At 41.1% G+C, this 20,786-nt stretch overlaps 2 protein-coding genes across 2 annotated transcripts in view; both read right to left on the bottom strand.

Annotated features, from left to right (window-relative positions):
• Positions 1 to 20,786, bottom strand: part of LOC137614641 (doublesex- and mab-3-related transcription factor A2-like) — a 390,991-nt gene that overhangs the window by 292,013 nt on the left and 78,192 nt on the right. The gene's annotated exons all lie outside the window — the stretch shown is intronic.
• The window catches only part of LOC137615491 (DBH-like monooxygenase protein 1), a 78,572-nt gene continuing 74,295 nt past the window's right edge, over positions 16,510 to 20,786 (bottom strand). Inside the window, exons 9-11 of the mRNA XM_068345414.1 lie at positions 20,489 to 20,663; positions 16,883 to 17,075; positions 16,510 to 16,689 (exon numbers count right to left, since the gene is read on the bottom strand). Coding sequence (XP_068201515.1) covers positions 16,510 to 16,689; positions 16,883 to 17,075; positions 20,489 to 20,663 — 548 coding nt within the window. The remainder of the gene's footprint in view (positions 16,690 to 16,882; positions 17,076 to 20,488; positions 20,664 to 20,786) is intronic.

Below are 20,786 nucleotides of genomic sequence, written 5' to 3'. Positions count from 1 at the left end.
TTCGGGTTAACGTAGTAGTGAGTACTCTCGCCACACTGAGAGCTCTTGCGTGCAAATTGGCATGCACCACCAACCTTTTGCGCGCATGACCAAATTGGCGCGCATGACCGGTTAGGCGTGCATGACCAAATTGGCGCGCATGACCAAATTGGCGCGCACGACCAAATTGGCATGCACGTCCAATTAGGCGCGCACGGCCGATGTGGCATGCACGACCAAGTTGCCGCGCACGATCGGATTGGCGCGCACGACCAAGTTGGCGCGCACGATCGGATTGGCGCGCACGACCAAGTTGGCACGCACGACCAAGTTGGCGCGCACGATCGGATTGGGGCACACGACCATATTGGCGCACACACGACCATTTTTGCGCGCACGCATGACCATAATGTCGGACGCACACGATCAGATTGGAGCGCACGACCATAATGGCGCGCACACACAACCAACTTGACTCGCACGAACAACGAGGCGCACGCAATCAGTTGAAGTGCGCGAACAACTCTTATGACAGAGAGTTTTTCGGACTCTCGTTGCGCGAAGTGTTCACGAGTGCATGAGAGTTTTACTCTCATGACAGAGTTTTCGAACTCTCGTCCCGTGAATTGTTCATGCGCCCATCGTCATTAAGAGCTTTACTCTGATGATAGAGGGATTCCTGCTGCCTAAGGGTTTACGAATCTCTATAGGTAACTATGACACAGTTCCTTTGGGTCCTGGTCACATAACACGATTCCTGAAAATTCCATCAGGAATCAGCAACAGAGTTCTTGCGGGTTCTCGGCACAACATCCCTTTAGGTCGTGAGAAAGGAATTCTCAAATAGATTCTGAACCACTAGGTTCTCAATCGAATCTCTCTGTTTCCGTGATCCAGAGTTTTCTGAAAACTCTATAGTCGACCCCCCCCTCTACGGGATGGGTCTTCCAAAGGTGCGACTTGATACGTCACTCTACACTCCCAGCTGATCACTATATCAGCTAGTCTGGTTTTACCAGCACCGTTCCTTTCGTTTTCGAACGAACCACCATCATCTTCCCACTTCGAGTGGTTTGGTTAGCAGACGAAATGAGCTGGGAATGAAAAATTCGTTACATTCCAGTTCATTTCCCCTGGCAGGCCTTGCTTGATTTAGACGGTAGGTTTCACACTAGCGAGAAAGCGTTCGATGGCAACCCCTTTGGGTAAGCGGTTGATGGGAATTATGTCTGGCCTTCTTGAAGCAAACCCCCACATACGAGACTTCACCCTTTTCGGTAGAGTCGTTCCTGAGAAGTTTTTACAAAACTTCAGTGGGTGTTAAAACTTCATGAAGGCCCTAACCCTTCCCGGAGCATGCACTCTAGCCAAGACAAAACCGCCAGGTTATTGTCTTAAACTCGGTTCTACCGTTTGATGAAGGCAGCCTCCCCCGTCATTGTACCCTGGGTATAACAACTTGCCGTTTTACACGATAGTCTTTCGAGACTTTTTATTCTATCCTTACAGGGTTATTGTTTCGAACAATTAGCCCCGAAGGAACATTGTTATCTGACGTTAAAGAACGATAGCAACAGCATGGGCATCTTTTCATTACGTTACGAACGTTTCATACCCCGCTCACAGGTAAACAGACATCTGTTTCTGTGTAATGAACGCTGGCTAGCCCCTCACATAAAGAGGAGGGGCAAACCAAAGGGGAAATGATCGCCTCTATAACTGTATATTTTGTTTGAGAACATGTTCGCTCTCATTCAAGAAAATATTACAGTTAGTCAACGATCAAAATTCTTTCGGCAATAATGTTGCGATTCGTCGCACATACATTATTCCCGCAACTGGATTCGTTGCAAACGTTTCCTGGAGGCAGAGAATACGCATGCGCTAACGCAAATGGACAAGTACATATACTGTATGCATGCAAGCGATCTTTCTGCCAAAAAGGGCTATATACATCTTCCAATTAGAACTCCGTTCTATCAATTGTATATTTATATCCCTTACTGAAACCAGGTTATTCAGTACATTACTTGGCTACTTTTCTGTTGCCAGACATGCGGCATTTACGTTCTGCCTCCTTATAGGCATTTTTTCCTTTCCCCCGATCGGAAGTCTTAGTCTCCTACAAAGGCTTTGGCTGGAAATTTCTCATAAGTATTTCTGTTCCCTAGTAGGGAACATTTAATATAAATGCTAGTTTACCAATTGGAGACGGAGAAGTACGAACGTTTTTTGTCCTAAAGAAGGAGAAACCTCCGTTACGAACGTTTCCAACGTTCTCCAACTGAGTTCCGGACACGACTTTTAAGTCAAACTATGCATGTATACTTGTCATGCGCACAGTTCGGTGTTACTACTCCGTAGTAGACTTATGCTCTTTACACACCCAACAATAGATTGAAGATATGTCTCAATCCCCTCTTGGGTTTGGTTGGATGCGTTCGGAAAGCGATTATAACATAAGCTGTACTGATTAACTGGTTTACCGTTTGGTATCAGCCTTATTCGGCCAACCACACTGGATTAGTGGCAGTTGGAGGGAGAACAGGCTGTTCCCCTTCGTTGCAAGAACGTGCATCTCGACATCATCTCGAGGTGTGTTTATTGTTATGTACTCCCCCCCCCCTCACCGCTGGACAATCCGCGGATGATGGGTGGCAGACGAGAGCTTCTGCAAAGAGGCCTGTCTTCTCGTCTTCCCTCTGGACCTGATGCTCTCTATAATGCATCAAAAGAGAGAGAGAGGGGGGTGGGGGCATATGCCATACCATTCCATCCTCGTCTGTTGGCCGATTCAGAAAAGTACCAGCATTCACCTCTCTTAGAGAACCATCTAGCAGTACGAAGCCTCAGATGGACAGAGGACAACTAGTTGCCCCCATCTGCTCGCGTCATTCCTGGTATAGGAATGTGCCTGCAAAACCACCCAGATAGTGGGCTCCTAGTGTCTTAGAATCATCTTGTATCCAACAAAGTCTTAACTTTGTGGGGTCCCCGACTGTGGTTATGCTCGCAGCAGCCCTGATCTTCAGGCTCCCACTCGACCTTTCCCCAGGCCCTCAAACAAGATGTATTCCAAGATCGGTGGGGCGGCCTAGAGGTGTGCCTTGTTTCCCCCCCCCCATTTGGTCTGGTGATAAAGTCCTCAGCCTAGTCAGGATAAGCAGGATCTTATCAATGACTCCAATAGCTTCGCTATGGCATCCCGCAGAATGGTTCCCAGACCTTCTGCAGCCCCTGACGGAGCTCCAATAGCTTCGCTATGGCAACCCGCAGAATGGTTCCCGGACCTTCTACAGCTCCTAACGGAGTTCTGAGGGATCTTCCTCCACGTCACGATCTTCCAAGCAGCCACATGCTAACACTTAACTAAGCCGTAGCTTTGCTTCGACTTCTCGCCTGGGATGATCCTACACCACCCCTCTGAGAGAGGCCTTTCGCAATAGGTTAAGGAAAAGATGTCTAGGCTCCTCAGACACTTTTCAGTGTCGGTCTTCCAGGCGAAGTGTTCGGTTCTTTGTGACTGATGTCGTGGAAGAGGAATCTCTCCCATTGATGCCTTTACTTATGCAAGTGTGAGATAACTTGTCCCCTGTCGGATCTTAACCTCCTCCTGGGAACGCGGTTAGGGTCCTTCAGTCTCTGAAGGCCCCTCTCTACGAACCTTAGGCCCAGCAGCAGATCGCTTCCTTACACGGAAGACGCCCTTTCTACTCACTTGGGCTTTTGACCAAGAGAGTTAGTGTGTTGTATGATCCAACCTCTGATGTCTCCTACCGTAGGAGACGGGGAGAAGTAATCTTCAGCGGCCCCTGAGTGGATTGCCAAGACTCAAATCCGAGTGTGCTCTACCCTAGATGCAGCCCATTTTGAATGAAGAGTCTTCGTTCGGTAACCGGAAACCCATCAACTGGGGTTTTATCCAGTGAGGAGTCTGTGGGGTTACCAGCTCACCCCGTGTGTCGGAACTGTTGACCAGCACAAGGAAGGTCAAGAGGAGGACCTCAAGGATTTCCTTCCCCTCTGGGATCTGAAGGCAATTGAGGTTACTCTTAATCTAGACTCTCCTCCATCCTAAGACCCAGAGTTCGTAACGTCACTGGCGTTGCTATGCCCATGGCGTTCAAGAAACTACTCTGGGGTGCAGATACTTTAAGTGGGCATGTGGAAGCGTCAGTCGACCTTCACGGCCCACTACCGGCAAAGACGTAACCCACAAGAACATGGAGAGCTTTTCCAATGGTCCTGTGGTGGTCGCACAACAAATGGTCTAAACACCTCAGGCTCCTTGATGGACAAGTAGCAGAGGGTTGAGGGCTGGGGCTACCCGGATTAGTCTGGGGTGAATGAGTATGAATGCCTGGCTCCTTTCTTCCTTTCACCTTCTCCCTTCTGGGGAAAACAGCTCCGCAAGCCTCAGCATAGCTGACCTCACCTCGCTGCAGGTAAGACCCATTTCCCTTGTGCCTCCTAAGTATAGAAGAATACGTTTATGTCCCCAATACCTTTTAGAGGGAGGGTATTGGGTAAGTCTTTTAAAAACAATAGGTTCTGTACTCGAGTTCCTATGTTAAAAACAAGCCACACTGTTAGTTCTGCTCACACACAAGCTTCTGCAGGCTGCTATCAGTGCATTACCTCATATTGGCACTTGATTTTAGCGAGGATGGGGTCCCTTCTACTATCGATCACAGATCGAAATAGAGAGGACCCCGGGTCATGACCAAAGCCAGTTGGTGAGGATTTCCTCCCTCCTAAGAGTAAGTCACCCTATAAATAGCGAAGGTTTGTATCTGTGTCGGAACAAATAACAAATTTGGAAATAATTTGTATTTTTCCTAATATACAAACCTGGAGCTATTTATATAAATTGGCCCGCCACCCTGTCCCCCTAGAAGTCCTGCCAAAAAGCAAAGTGGTTACTCAGCCGAGAGGTGTGAGTGAGCGGGGTAGCCAGTCTACCCCACCCCCCACCCGCTAACTAGCGGATGGGGTGGTTATCCCTCACTAAAATTATCATGGCTCGTCTTTCAGCTGTGCTGAAAGTAATACCTTATAAATAGCTCCAGGTTTGTATGTTAGGAAAAATACAAATTATTTCCAAATTTGTTATTTTTCATAATGATACAAACCTTAGCTATTTATACAAACTTGCCCACCAACCCTGTCCCCCTTGAAGTCCTACCTCCAAGCAAAGTGAGCTAAATCACTGGTGTGTGAGTGGGAGTTGTAGAAAGCTACCCCCCCCCTCTACCCCCTGCTAACTAGCGGTGTGGGTAGTTAACCCTCGTTAAATTTTAATGGCTCGTCATTTCAGCTTCGCAGAAAGTAATACCCCTAATAAATAGCTAAGGTTTGTATCATAAGGAAAAATACTAGTTATCTACAAATTAGTCATATTAAATATTTAGAGGATTGATTCCTAGGAGGCTTTGCATGGAGATATCCGTCTCTCCTCCTGGTTTTGAAGACCAGCATTTTCTTATCATTGTATTTTTGTTTTTTTTTTCTCATTGATTAATTAAAATATTTTTTATTTTATGAATTTTTTTTTCTTCTATACATTTCCTCCCACACTGTCCTGTTGCAGTTCTAGCCGAGTCCCCTTACCCAGTATAAAATCAAGGGGTGGTGCCCAGTACACAATTCATCCTTGATTGTTTACTTTTGCCCACATCTCTGGGCACTCCACCGTATTTTATTGTGTAGTGAACGTTGGAGTGTGGTCGGCACTCGGACACTAGGCAGTCTGTGTGCTACATATGGCCACAGTCTTCAAACCACTACAACATGACCCACAGGAACATGGAGACGTTAACCATTGGCACTTTGGTGGCTAGACAATGAATGGTTTAAACACGTCAGGCTCCTTGATAAACAAGTAGCAGTTGGTGGAGTTTACCTGGAATTAAGTCTGGGATAAATGATAAGAGTGCCTGGATATTTCTTTCTTTCATCTTTCCCTTTTTTGGGGTAAAACACCTATGGTACTCTGTAAGCTGGCCTCCTATGTCTGCGGGTAAAATTATTTCCCTTGTGTAACCTGCTATAAGATACAGTATGTATATTTGTTGCATCCCCATACCCCCAGGTAAGGTGGGATTGGATAATGTCTATGGTTGATTCAAGGATGCCTTCATTTCTGGAATTCTTCCCTAGACTAGTCATACTGCTTGTATCACAGAATTTAGCCAGGTGTCAGGGTTTCTTCCTGTTATGTGCGCAGCATGTAGGAGAAAACACCGGGTCAAAGACCAGCCAGCGCATTCGGACTAACACCCTCCTAAAGGATGAGTGTTCCCTAATAAGGAGCGTAAGGTTTCTATTCTGGTGTTGGAACAAATGACAAATTTGAAAGTAATTTGTGTTTTTCCTAACCATGCAAACCTGTAGCCCTTTATACACATTGGCCCGCCATCACCTATCTCCTATTATCTCCTGAGTGTAAATAAAAGTGACGATAGAACACAGGTGTATGTGTGAGCAGGGTAGTTGGTACTACCCCCCTAACCACGGCTAACAGCAGTGGGGTAGTTGCATCTCGCTAAAAGTCTTATGGCTAGTTTCAGCTTTGCTGGAAGTATCTTCTCTTATAGAGAACTACAGGATTGTATAGGTAGGAAAAATACAGATTACTTCCAAATTTGTCATGTTCAGTAAATTGGGCTAAAATTATAATATTGTATGCTTTGTTTGTATTTAGACATCGATCACATAGGAGTTTACCAAATTGCACCTTACTATATTTTAACATAATTCTATGTAGAAAAAGGTCAGAACCTCCCTTTTTTACTTTATATTTACAATTACATATAGTATTTTTTTTTTCACAGCTTGAAATACAAGGCAACAACTGGTAAGTAGGAATAGGATTTTCACTTTAGTGATTTTTTTATATTGGGTAACTTTATTCTTTGCATTTCATTTACTCTTTTTATATTGGGTAACTTTATTCTTTGCATTTCATTTACTCTTGCTATTTTATCCTTTTTGTTTCGTTACCATTGTTTTTGGAATGTTTTGTGTCCTAGAAGGGACATTTTTCATAAACCTCATGATATACAAGATTAATACTGTTATTATGTACTGTAAATAATCCAGTACTCCAATACTGTATAAGTATTCATTTTGACATGAATACAAACCCTCATTCTGTAGAAAATAGAAATGAATGTAAGCTGGAACATGTCTATAAAACTTTTAGTGAGGTGTCAACAACTGTTCCGGTTTTTACCAGTGGCAGCTGAGAAGCACGTCCCCCCACTTACTCACAACCACCCCACTTTGATTTTAGCCGTGGTTGAGAACAGACTTTCTCTTCTATGTTCCAAGAACTGGCTCCCAATAAAGACATTAAAATTTTCTTTTTCAGGCTATAGTGTTAACTTTGAGGTTGCCGACATGTGGTTGTGTCCTGGCATAGTGGGCTGCTCCTATCAGTAGAGTAGACAGATCCTTACCAAGTTTGACCTTTGTGCAGATGACACTCCTTCAAGGAGACGTCAACTTGCACCGAGTGGGAGTGGTCAACCTCCTAGTGTATGGCAAGAGAAGGAAGAAGTTCAAAAGGGATTCTTCACCTTTGGGGTCTTCTCAAAGACAAATAAATCCCGACAACTTCATCCCTGCCTATTCTCGTTCGGCCTCCTCTGGCAGGTGGTCAAGTTGGAACAATGGCCATTTAACTCTCAGGCAACCTTCGGGTCTGGAAGTTCTTCCCGTCTCCCCTAGCGAGGTGGCAAAACCTTCCTCCCTTGGAAGTCCACCTTGGGTGATGCGCTGCTTCTCCTATGGCCGTCCTTGGGACTTTTGGCTTCCCTGTTGAAGGACAGGTTATTAGAGGTGTTGGTACGGGGAGCACAGCAGGACAGTCCATCTGTTCGTGCTGGGTTTAGCCTCGGCTCTTCCCCCTCAAGAACGGACAGAAGGGAGTCCCTTCTGCTCGAGGTCTCTCCTCTCAGACCTTCATCCTCTGCAACATATAGTCTCCCATTGGAATAGCACTCTGGTGAGTGTGGCTCCAGTACACTTGCCCCTCGTGGCTAGTTTGCATGCTCATCACAAGGTTGGGCTTGCCGTTCCTCCTAGGGGTAGTGCTGCTCAAACCTTCATCCTCTGCAACATATAGTCTCCCATCGGAATAGCAATCTGGTGAGTGTGGCTCCAGCACACTTGCCCCTCGTGGCTATTTTGCATGCTCATCATGAGGTTGAGCTTGCCGTTCCTCCTTGGGGTAGTGCTGAGGGGAGCGTTCCCCCTGCGCACTCACCTCCCCCCCCTCAATGTTGTGAGTTTGTGTGTTGAGCTTGCAAAGTATGAGGACAGGCTTGCTGTCCTCCTAGGGTTAGTGCTCAAGCGAGTGTTACCCCCAGCGTGTTCATTCTACTCTTCCTAAGAACTGGTCCTCCAAACTTTTGGAGAATCCAAGTCTTCAAAATTAGTTTCAACAAGCCGTAGCTTCTCTTGCGGCTCTTGAGGCAGGAGCCGACAATCCCGTGGCACAACCCAATTATGACATTGACCCATGTCAGACTCGACCGGCTTCGGGTTTCGAGATAGATGAGGATGTGAATCAGACGATTCCAGTTCCAGCTAACCCAAAGGTTCCTGGCAAGCAAGAAGGCGAGACAGAATCAACCTTCATGCAAGCCCTCGCATGCATGAGACAGGTTAATACCTTTCCTAATTGGAGAGATGTGGCAATAGACGTTCTATGCCGTGCTTCTAGGGCCAAACCTCAATGGTCTAGACTTGCTGCTGAGTTTTTTGGGAAAGTCGACTGGAAGATTTCTGCGAGGAAGACCTCCTGATGGTTGGTCGTTCTATGAGATTACTACTACTGCCTCCCTTTGTGAGGCAAGAGAAGTACAGTACTGTATAATATCCTGAAAGATGACCCTTCTCCTTTGCACCTAGACACGGCAGTACAATATTACTAAAAACTATATACCTTGATATGCTAAAGTAAAAGTGATAGTTCAAGTAATAATTGTCTTTTTAGCAAGTGGAAAAAATCCTAATGTAGTCCCTCTTAATGAGAGAATGCCTTGACAAAATCATCGTTCTTCACCAGGGAGTAACATTTCCATGTTGAAGCATTGTGATGGGGCAAGAGTGCTCTAAAACTTCGGGAAATTGCTCCCCACTTTGAATCTAAATTTCTCTCTCTCTCATCTATTTCTGCTTTTCAGAATCACTTTGACCTCCCCATAATTTTATGAATTCTCGTCTTGCTGTCCTAACTCTATGAGTAATATTTCTCTTATATTTATACATACATACATACATACATACATACATACATACATACATACATATATATATATATATCCAAGACTAGCGTCTAGCTTCTTTCATTGCACAGCAGAACTGTGCTCTACGTTTCTTGTATATGATTAAATTCTCCTCTGTACGGAGTCTGCGCAATCAAGTTAAAGATTTTCTTGTGGCTCCGTGCAGGGCAGTTAATTCTGATGACAACCAAAGGAATGTTGCTATTTAAATAAAACTCTGGGTTTTGGAATTGAATTGACTCCTGTGGATGTAGAGTTCCATTCAGTAAGTCTATGGCATCATCTACGCTTTCAAACTATTTTGCATTAAACTTCAATTTTGCTTAGCTCCCAAAATCTATTCCAGTCCACCTTGTCAAGGTTCCATTGTGGTGATCTGTGTAAGGGTGGATTTTTGTTTGTATGGAGGAAAGTAAGAAAGATAGCAGGCAAATTTACCCACAACTCACCACCACCAGTTTGAAGGTGAATGGTCAGTATGTGACTGGAGTAACTGAGGTTAGCAATGCTCTGGCCGATCATTTCTCCAATGTATCATGCAAGTATGAAGCATCTCCTGGTCACCAGCGTAGGAGCATTAAAGAACAGAAAATTTTAAATTTGACAACAGGAAAGGAGGAAACTTGCAATGCTCCTTTTACTGAAAGAGAATTTGATTCCACACTTGGTACTTGCAATGATACAGCCCCTGGACCTGATGGAATTCCATATGCAATGATTAAACATGCACTTGTTTTTACTAATTTATTTATTTTAAGCATTATTGACAGAATATGGCATGATCAAAGTTATCCAAGTTTTTGGGAACTAGCCTTTATTTCAGCTTTTTTAAAACCGGGTAATGATAAATTTTAGCAGCAAACAATCAATTGCATTGACATCTTGTTTATGTAAGATCACGGAGAAGATGGTCAATGGTACCTGGAGAAGAAAAGTATTATCACTTATCCTGTGTAGTTTTAGAAAAATGTACTCGACGACTGATGTGATGGTGCAAACCGAATCTTCTATTTGTGAAGCCTTTCCCTCCAAACAGCACTGTGCAACATTGTTTTTTTTTTTTTTTTTTAACCTAGTTCTCCATGGTAGTGTGCTGAGTGTACAGTAACCCTATTTGTATTAGCCATTAATGCAATATTCTCTGTCATTTCCCAAGATATTCAGCACTATTTGTAGATGATCTCTTAATATCATTTCTTGGAGCTAGAGTGACAATGGTTGAGAGAAAACAACAACTCTCAATTGACAATATTATTCAGTGGGCTGATATAAATGGATTCGAGGTTTCAAGAAGCAAAACAGTTATTGTCCATTTCTGTTGTATTTAAGGAGTACAGTACTTCTGGACCCAAATATGTACATCAAAGGTCGATGGATCCCTTGTGTAAGTGAAGCTAGATTTTTGGGATTATATTTGATTACAGGCTTACGTGGATTCCTCACTTGATAGCATTAAAAGTAAAATGAATCTTGGAATCTTTTATAAGTTTTGTCCTATATATATATATCATGATAGTAGACCACAAAACTATTTTAAAGTTTTACAAAGCTTTAATATTTTTTTTTTAATTAACTGTGTTTGAAATATACTCTTCAGCCACCCAAATCTGATTGAAGATTTTAGATTTTATACACCATCCTGGTATCAGATTGGCCACAGGAGCCTTCAGAACCTTGCCTATCCCAAGCCTCATTGTTGACGCTGGAGAATTACCTTTAGAACTTTACCGAAGGTCTTCTATTGTTTGGTATTGGTTTTGGTTGTAAAGACCTCCTAATTCTTTAGCATTGTAAGGCATTATAGATATTTTGAGTTGCACCCAAAATCTCCTTAACCTTATGGTTTTCAGGTAAAAACATTCGTAAACAGTCTAAAAATAGCTACAAAGAAAGAGCTCCCATTAAAGATATCATCAACCCCTCCATGGAAATTACCAGATATCATTTTATATAGATATTTTATTGGTATAAAAAAGAACATGACTGACTTAGAACCTTGTCTCTTTTTATAGAACATGCTGAAGAGCATATGGAATCAACTGTTATATATACTTATGGCTCCAAATCTGATGCTGGCAATGGATTTAGAATATATAGTAGTGCTTTTTGTTGAGTTGCACTTCCTCTAGTATCTTCCATATTTACTGCTGAACTATATGGCATACTAATCGCTATTGTAAAAATAGCATTTAAAGATGAGGGGAATTATATCCTTTTTAGTGATGCAAGAAGAGTGGCTTTTTTATTAGCGGTATAACAGTTTGATTATACTGGGTCCCGGCACACGTAGTTGTGTCTGGAAATGAGAAGACAGATATACTGTACTGGCAAAGAATGCAGCATCTGAGTTGCTACCAAAAAGATATCCCCTTCTCAGTAACAATGTTTTACCTAGCATTAAGAATTTGATTTATAGTAATTGGCAACAGCATTGGGTTAGTTTAGTTGAAAATAAGATGAGAGGAATAACGAATGTTATATCCCCTTATAGGTATAACATGATGCCCTGAAAGTGGGAGACTACTTTTTATCGTATCCGCATTGGTCACTCTCAGTTGACACACAAGTTTCTGCTAATGGCCAATCTCAGCCATATTGTGACGACTGTTTAGTATTCATGACAGTGAAGCATTTGATGATCAAATGCCACACTTATAGCACCAAAAGAATTAGATATCTGTTTGAGGATCGAGGTGAGGATGGCAGGTTCGTCCTAGGCAAGTTTCTTGGGCAGGATGGGTTGTACTATGCTAGCAGTATGTTTAAATTTATTTCTGAAGCAGGTCTTCTGAAAAATATTTAAATTTTATAAGGACATCTTTGCTTGAATTGTTTTAAATTTAATATTTTTTTATTCTTTATAACAAACGATATCGACATCCATTACCCTCGATGTCAGGAAGCCAGAGAATTTTAAATCGATCAATCAATCAAGTCTTATGTAGTTTGTCTTGATCAGCTGATTTGGAAAGCATGGACGATAGTTTCGATCATAAATTTATGATACTATAATTGAAAAGTTTCATACTAGCTGGTTTTTTTTTTTTTTTAATGATACTAATACATGATTATTACATGCATTATTGGATACAATGAAGTAAAACTCCAGTTCTATAAAAATCCTGTTTATTTTAAAAACTGTACAGCTGTACTTTTTGACTACAGTAAATGAAAATACTGTATACTGTAGTTTAGTCAACAGCTTAGCCTGGCCAAGCAGTATATACAATGATTTTATATCTCGTGTATGCCGCTACTTCCAATAAAATGAACGTAAAAATTAGGTCTTCCAAAGTAGCATAATATCTTAGCCCATACGGTACTACTACTTATGGTGACCTTTGCAACCTCACCTGGATACAGCTCGGAGTATCTAGATTTGGTTAGTAATATCTAAAATCCATTATAAAAGTTATTTATTGCGAGTTCTACTAAGTGTGTATATATATATATATATATATATATATATATATATATATATATATATATATATCTATCTATCTATCTATCTATCTATCTATCTATCTATCTATCTATCTATCTATCTATCTATCTATATATATATATATATATATATATATATATATATATATATATATATATATATATATATATATATATATAGGGTAGCCAACATCAAACAAATGAAACAAAAAAGGGGACCTCTCCTCTCTATGTTCCTCCCAGCCTGACAAGGGACTCAACCGAGTTCGGCTGGTACTGCTAGGGTGACACAGCCCACCTTCCCCAGTTATCTGAATCCCCTACTGCTGCTACCTCCGCGATCATCTAAGGCACCGGAGGAAGCAGCAGGGCCTACCGGAACTGCGTCACAATCGCTCGCCATTCATTCCTTTTTCTAGCACGCTCTCTTGCCTCTCTCACATCTATCCTCCTATCACCCAGAGCTTTCTTCACTCCATCCATCCACCCAAACCTTGGCCTTCCTCTTGTACTTCTCCCATCAACTCTTGCATTCATCACCTTCTTTAACAGACAACCATTTTCCATTCTCTCAACGTGGCCAAACCACCTCAACACATTCATATCCACTCTAGCTGCTAACTCATTTCTTACACCCGTTCTCACCCTTACTACTTCGTTCCTAACCCTATCTACTCGAGATACACCAGCCATACTCCTTAGACACTTCATCTCAAACACATTCAATCTCTGTCTCTCCATCACTTTCATTCCCCACAACTCCGATCCATACGTCACAGTTGGTACAATCACTTTCTCATACAGAACTCTCTTTACATTCATGCCCAACCCTCTATTTTTTACTACTTCCTTAACTGCCCCCAACACTTTGCATCCTTCATTCACTCACTGACGTACACTTGCTTCCACTCCACCATTTGCTGCACTTTGCATCCTTCATTCACTCACTGACGTACACTTGCTTCCACTCCACCATTTGCTGCAACAACAGACCCCAAGTACTTAAACTGATCCACCTCCTCAAGTAACTCTCCATTCAACATGACATTCAACCTCGCACCACCGCACCACCTTCCCTTCCCGAACATCTCATAACCTTACTCTTAACCACATTAACTCTCAACTTCCTTCTCTCACACACCCTTCCAAATTCTGTCACTAATCGTCCAAGCTTCTCTTCCTCGTCTGCAACCAGTACAGTATCATCCGCAAACAACAACTGATTTACCTCCCATTCATGGTCATTCTCGTCTACCAGTTTCAATCCTCGTCCAAGCACTCTAGCATTCACCTCTCTCACCACTCCATCAACATAAAAGTTAAACAACCACGGTGACATCACACATCCCTGTCTCAGTCCCAGTGTCACCGGAAACCAATCGCTCACTTCATTTCCTATCCTAACACATGCTTTACTACCTTTGTAGAAACTTTTCACTGCTTGCAACAACCTTCCACCAACTCCATATAACCTCATCACATTCCACATTGCTTCCCTATCAACTCTATCATACGCTTTCTCCAGATCCATAAACGCAACATACACCTCCTTACCTTTTGCAAGATATTTCTCGCATATCTGCCTAACTGTAAAAATCTGATTCATACAACCCCTACCTCTTCTAAAACCACCCTGTATTTCTAAGATAGCATTCTCTGTTTTATCCTTAATCCTATTAATCAATACTGTACCATAACTTTTCCAACTACACTCAAACTAATACCCCTTGAATTACAACACTCATGCACATCTCCCTTACATAGTGGTACAATACACACAGAAACCCAATCTACTGGTACTATTGACAACACAAAACACATATTAAACAATCTCACCAACTATTCAAGTACAGTCACACCCCCTTCCTTCAACATCTCAGCTCTCACACCATCCATACCAGATGCTTTTCCTACTCTTGTTTCATCTAGTGCTCTCCTCACTTCCTCCCTTGTGATCTCTCTCTCATTCTCATCTCCCATCACCGGCACCTCAACACCTGCAACAGCAATTATATCTGCCTCCCTATTATCCTCAACATTCAGTAAACTTTCAAAATATTCCGCCCACCTTTTCCTTGCCTCCTCTCCGTTTAACAACCTTCCATTTCCATCTTTCACTGTCTCTTCAATTCTTGAACCAGCCTTCCTTACTCTCTTCACTTCTTTCCAAAGCTTCTTATTCTCTTCATATGAATGACTCAATCCCTGACCCCACCTCAGGTCAGCTGTCCTCTTTGCCTCACTTACCTTGCGCTTTACTTCCACATTTTTCTCCTTATATCTTTCATACTTCACACTATCACTGTGCAGCCAGTCTTCAAAAGCCCTCTTTTCTCTTCCTCTTTTACCTTCACTTCTTCATTCCACCATTCACTGCCCTTCCTCATGCTGCCTCCAACAAACTTCTTGCCACGCACATCACTTGCCATCCCAACAAAATTTTCTTTTACTAACTTCCACTCCTCCTCTAAATTACCAGTTTCTCTTACTTTCACTTCATCATATGCCATTTTCAACCTTTCTTGATATTTACTTTTTACTCCCAGTTTTATTAGCTCTTCAACCCTCACTACCTCCCTTTTACATCCACCTACTCTATTCCCCCACTATTTTGCTACAACTAATTTTCCTTCCACCAAAAACATTATCAGACATACCGTTAGCCATACCCCTAAACACGTGCACGTTTTTCAATCTTCCAAACATTCTTTTAGTTATCAACACCTAATCCATCAATGCCCTTTCTACCACTCTTCCTTTTGCCACTCCTACCCATGTATACTTGTTTTTATCTTTCTTTTTGAAAAAGCTAGAACTTATCACCATCTCTTGCTCAACACACACATCTACCAGTCTCTCACTACTCTCATTTTCACCTGGTACGCCATACTTCCCAATGACACCTTCTACCTCTCCCATGCCCACTCTAGCATTTAAGGCACCCTTGACAACTACATAATTCCTTCTACCCAGTCCTTCTACACACCTAGTTAATTCATTCCAGAACTCATTCCACTCTTCTTCACTTTTCTCACAACCTGGCCCATACACACTGACAAAAGCCCAACATTCCCTACCCAACCTAACTTTTACCCACATTAACCTAGATGATATCTCCTTCCATTCCACTACTTTATCTGTCATCCATTCACTCAGCAATAAAGCCACACCTTCTCTTGCTCTTCCCCTTTGAATCTCAGACACTCTACCAGACATTTCACCAAACATCACTTCACCTTTCCCTTTTATCTTCGTCTCACACAAAGCCAATATATCCATCCTTCTATTCCTAAACATACCTCCAATCTCACATCTTTTACTCTCTAGCGTACTACATCCACGCACATTCAAACACCCCAAAACTAGAGTGCGGGGATCAGTCACTCTCCCCCCAGCTCCACCTCTTTGATGTCTCACAGGATTATAATACAGGAGAGTGGGTTCCCAGCCCCCTCGTCTCGTCCCTTTTAGTCGCCTCTTACGACACGCAGAGATACGTTGGCGTTATTCTAATTGTTTTTATGCCCCCGCGGCCACAGGGGACATATATATATATATATGTATATATATATATATATATATATATATATATATATATATATATATATATATATATATATATATATATATATATACTGTATGTGTGTGTAACAAGCATGTTTTTTGTCCCTACAGCTTTTACCTGTAGTATAAGTACCAATATTTCTATTTGTGTGAAACCTTATCCTGCAGACTGAAGAGGTTATAATAAATTGGTTTCTTTCAAGCAAAAAGAAAATAATATACAAAATATTCAGTATATTGAGAGTAGAGGCAATTTTACATGGAACAGCAGTATCGTTAGCATTGCACACCAGGAAATGTTTATTGCCTTAGAGTTTGAGGATGATTTCATCTGGCCAATGCTGGGGCAGTTTACCTCTAGATCCTCGTACTCGTAGGCTTCAGGAAATTCGGTTTTCATTTTAATGGCCTGAAAGGAAATTATAGATATGGTTTTTAGATGCATTTTGATTAATACTGTTAACTGAATCAAATATGCTGATTTTACTGCAAAGATTTTCCAAGAATTATAGGAAATGATTACCCATTAAAATGTAAAAAATTACAAGAATTTAGAAAAAGGAGAAAAATCATTCTTAATTAATGATGGTATGAAATCTCACCTGTGCAGGTGCACCCCCCGTCATTAAGCATCGTGTCACATGAATTCCTCTGTAAAGATTCTCCTGTATATTTTTCATTTCAAATTCAGACCAATTTATGGCATTAATGTAATCTTGAAAGAAAATATTCATCTCCGGTAGTCGAGGATTGGTAGGTTCTACAAGGGCAGACTGCAACAGTAGGTTCTCTTCACTGAAAAGATGAAGAGGTGAAATTAATAAATAGGGAAATCTAAAACCTGATTTAGAGGAAGAAATAAAGTTTGCTGTTCACAATTTTGTTCTGTGCATTCTGCTTTTTTTTGTTTGCCAGCCACAGTCTTGAGTGGAGTTTTGTGTTTGACATGTGCATCTTTATAGTATCGTAGCAAAATATTGCTAGAATGGGGTAATGGCTTTGCTGGAATTTGGTGAAAATGCTCAGTGAGTGACCCTCTTTGCAGGATAAATTTTGGATGAATATCGGTTAAATTTTTTTCAAAGATTCCATGAAACCATATACCCTGTCATTGAAGATTGAGTTTCCTTCTTTTAGACTTCTGTAGTCTGTTTATGGCTGTAGTCTGTTTATGGCAGGAGACATTGTATGTTTTAGGGGAAATGTAACACTGATCAAAATACAGTATGTCAGACAGTTATTGTCTAGTTGTTATTATTTGAATTCTGTTGGTAGACTACCAGATCTTATCTTTGATCTGCAAGTAATTTTATGCATAGGTTGATTTGCTTGCATTCACTGGGTTAAAGTGAAGGGGCAAAAATTATGTGTGTATAACCTTAAATGAAACTATATTCTAAGGCGTTGAAATGCATTCCTGAGCTCATCACTAGCCCATCTGGTCCAAATTCCTTAAATTAGATAGATTTCAGTGTGCTTAAATTATGAAAATTTTTACCAAATATATAGGTGTGAGATCATGAAAATCTGAGGAAATACAAGTAGGGAGAAAATTCTAGAGCTTTCTGTGAGGTGGAGAGTAGCAATCTCAGAATTGATAAATGCAAAAAATTCTGTGGAAGCTGAGCAAGGACCAAATTGAAACCAATGAATTAGAGGTAACGAAAAGTTGTTTCAATTGAAAGATGTGGAGGAGTATAATTGCTGTCATTGATTAAGAAGATTTCAACCCCAAAAACTAAATAATACAGTAATACCTCAAAAATGGAATGCCCAAAAACTCAAACAATTCGGTGATTGAAAATTTTTTCAGGTAAATTAACTTGAAAGAACCCTTATGGATTGAGACAAAGGCAACTAGCCAGCTTACACTCAGCTCTTGCCCACTCCAGGCCCACTTCCGTAACTTTTTTATTCATTTAATTTATGATAGTGTTATTGTCAAAAGCAAGAAATAAAGGTACAAAAGATATTACACACATTAAGCAAATGAAAGATCACGAGAGTGTAGTACTTAGAAGACATCTTGAAGCAATGGAGAGAGTACTTTGAACAGCTCCTAAATGAAGGAAATGAAAGACTAGTAAGAGAAGATAGGAAGAAAATGTAAGACTAGTAAGAGAAGACGAACAACCGAACATGGGTATGGTAATGGGGTTTTCTAGGCAGGAGGTAATAAATACACTGAAAAAGATGAAGAATGATAATGAAACAGGACCAGACTTGATCCGTGGAAGCATGGAAAACATTTAGAGATAGAGGAGTGGATATCCTATATGATCCAATGATAAAGATCCTCAACCAAGAAAAGATACCAGAAGAGTGGCGAAAGTATATTGATCCCAATTTTCAAAGGCAAAGGGGATGTTCAAGAATACAGTAACTACAGGGGTATCAAACTGGTGTCCCACAGCATGTAGATATGGGAAGGGATGATAGATGGCAAAATAAAAAAAAAGAGGTAGAAATAGGAAAAGAAAAAATGGGATTTATGAAAGGAAGTGGAACCACAGATGGTATATTTTGTCTGAAGCAGCTGATATAGAAGTTCAGGGAAAAGCAATATGGTGTTCATAGATCTAGAAAAGGCTTGTGACTGAGTCCTGAGACAAGAAATATGGAGGTGTCTGAAGAAGATGATCCCAGAGAAGTATGTGCGGCTGATCCAAAAGATGTATCAGGTGGTGTTTACCAAAGTAAGGGGATCTGTTGGAGTTATAAAAGGATTTGAGGCGAGAGTAGGATTGCACCACGAAGCATCACTTGTCCATTCATTTTCAACATAGAGATAGACATTGACTAAAGACGTTGAGAGGCATTGCTGTGGAGCATATTGTACGTAGGTGATATCGTCATGTGTGCCGAGAGAAGAGAAGACCAGGAAATTACACTAGGAAGGTGGAGACGAGCACTGGGCAACAGGGTAGAGAAAGTATTAGGTATAAGTACCTGGGATCCATAATCAGTGCTGGTGGAAATATTGAAGAAGTAAAATACTGTACCATTTACAGGTAGGCTGGAACAACTGGAGAGCTGCCTTTGGAGTTCTTTGTGACAAGAGAGTACCACTATAGAGCAGCAGTGCTCTATAGTACAGAGACGGCAAACCCAAGGAAAGCTGATGAGAAAAAGATGGATGAAGCATAAATGAGAATACTTAGGCATATGTCTAAAGTGACAAATATTAGGAGTGACTACATCAGAGGATCAACAAAGATTTGGGAAATATCAAGGAAAGTGCAGGAAAGTAGATTGAGATGGTATGTACATCTACTGAGGAGGGAAGAGGATCATGTGGTGAGGAATAATATGAAAATTGAAGTTCAAGGTAGAAGAAGGGGAAGCCCAATGAGAGAGAAGATAATTAGAAATAACCAGTAGATGGAAAAGGCTCATTTGAGATGGTGACCCCACACAGAAGTGGTAATAAGGCAAAGAAGATAGTTTTATTTTATTTTTTGTTTTTGTTTATCCATACACAATGGCAAAAGATGTTATGTCTTCAGAAGAGGAGGGAGGTTACCTGCCTCTAACCACATTGATGTAGGATATTGATGGGAAAATTGAGTGTTACAAAATTTGGAAGAAAAAATCTAGACAAGGCAATAGGCAACAGAAGAGGAAGTTTTCATAATGATAATGCATTGATTCATTTCAGAACCATTTTAAAACAGAGGCAGAAACAATCCTCTATTGATCAGTTTTTAGTAAAAGGGTCTAAAAAGTCTGTGCTAGAAAGAGGCAAAGAAAGAACTCTAGAAGGGAAGTTTCCCAATGTTTTATGGAGGGGGGACTTCCCCTCCAAATAACACTTAACACACATACTCAAGCCATCCACTCTCCTTACTACACATACATGGAGGCTCAATGTTCATTTATTCCATATTTATTCATGTAGTCTATTAAATACAGGATGACGGTGTTTCTTGTTTTTTTATGTAGTCCACTGTAATTTGGTATTCTAAACTGTAAAGTTGCTCTTTAATAGGAGCTTCTTTGGGTGGGGAGCCTATAAATGCTATTTCCATTCATTCTTACAATGAAAATTGATTTGCAATTTCAACAATTTGGTGTTCCAACATAATTTTGGAATGAATTATGTTATATCTCATAGGTAACACTGTATGTGATTGCCCCTAAAATATAATCGACTACGCTGCTAAAAGCAGGTTGTTTTGATAGCTAGAAATATTGTTGAAATGACTTACTCTTCAATTTCTCCAGTATGAAACTCAGACTTGACAACATCATGATGGGTGGCTGATGTGCATTCGGCCAGTCTAACGCGTGGGTAATAGTAAAGGTAAGCGAGGCATGTCTCGTCTCCTTCTCCATATCCAGAAAATGTGGAGTTCTTGTGACTTCTGCTTTCATAAATGCACTCTGAAGTAAAAAAGACAAAACAGGGATTGATGCAATTGCAGTCCTTCCTGCTTGAAGGTACACTAAAGTCAGCTTTGCTTTGCATGTTTATTTATTTGCATGCATTGAAATGCAAGCTAGCAA

This window comes from Palaemon carinicauda, chromosome 21 (assembly GCF_036898095.1).
Source record: "Palaemon carinicauda isolate YSFRI2023 chromosome 21, ASM3689809v2, whole genome shotgun sequence".
In the NCBI taxonomy this organism is placed as follows: domain Eukaryota; kingdom Metazoa; phylum Arthropoda; class Malacostraca; order Decapoda; family Palaemonidae; genus Palaemon; species Palaemon carinicauda.
Note: the sequence above shows the minus strand (reverse complement) of the source record. Positions and strands in the feature narration are given on the sequence as shown.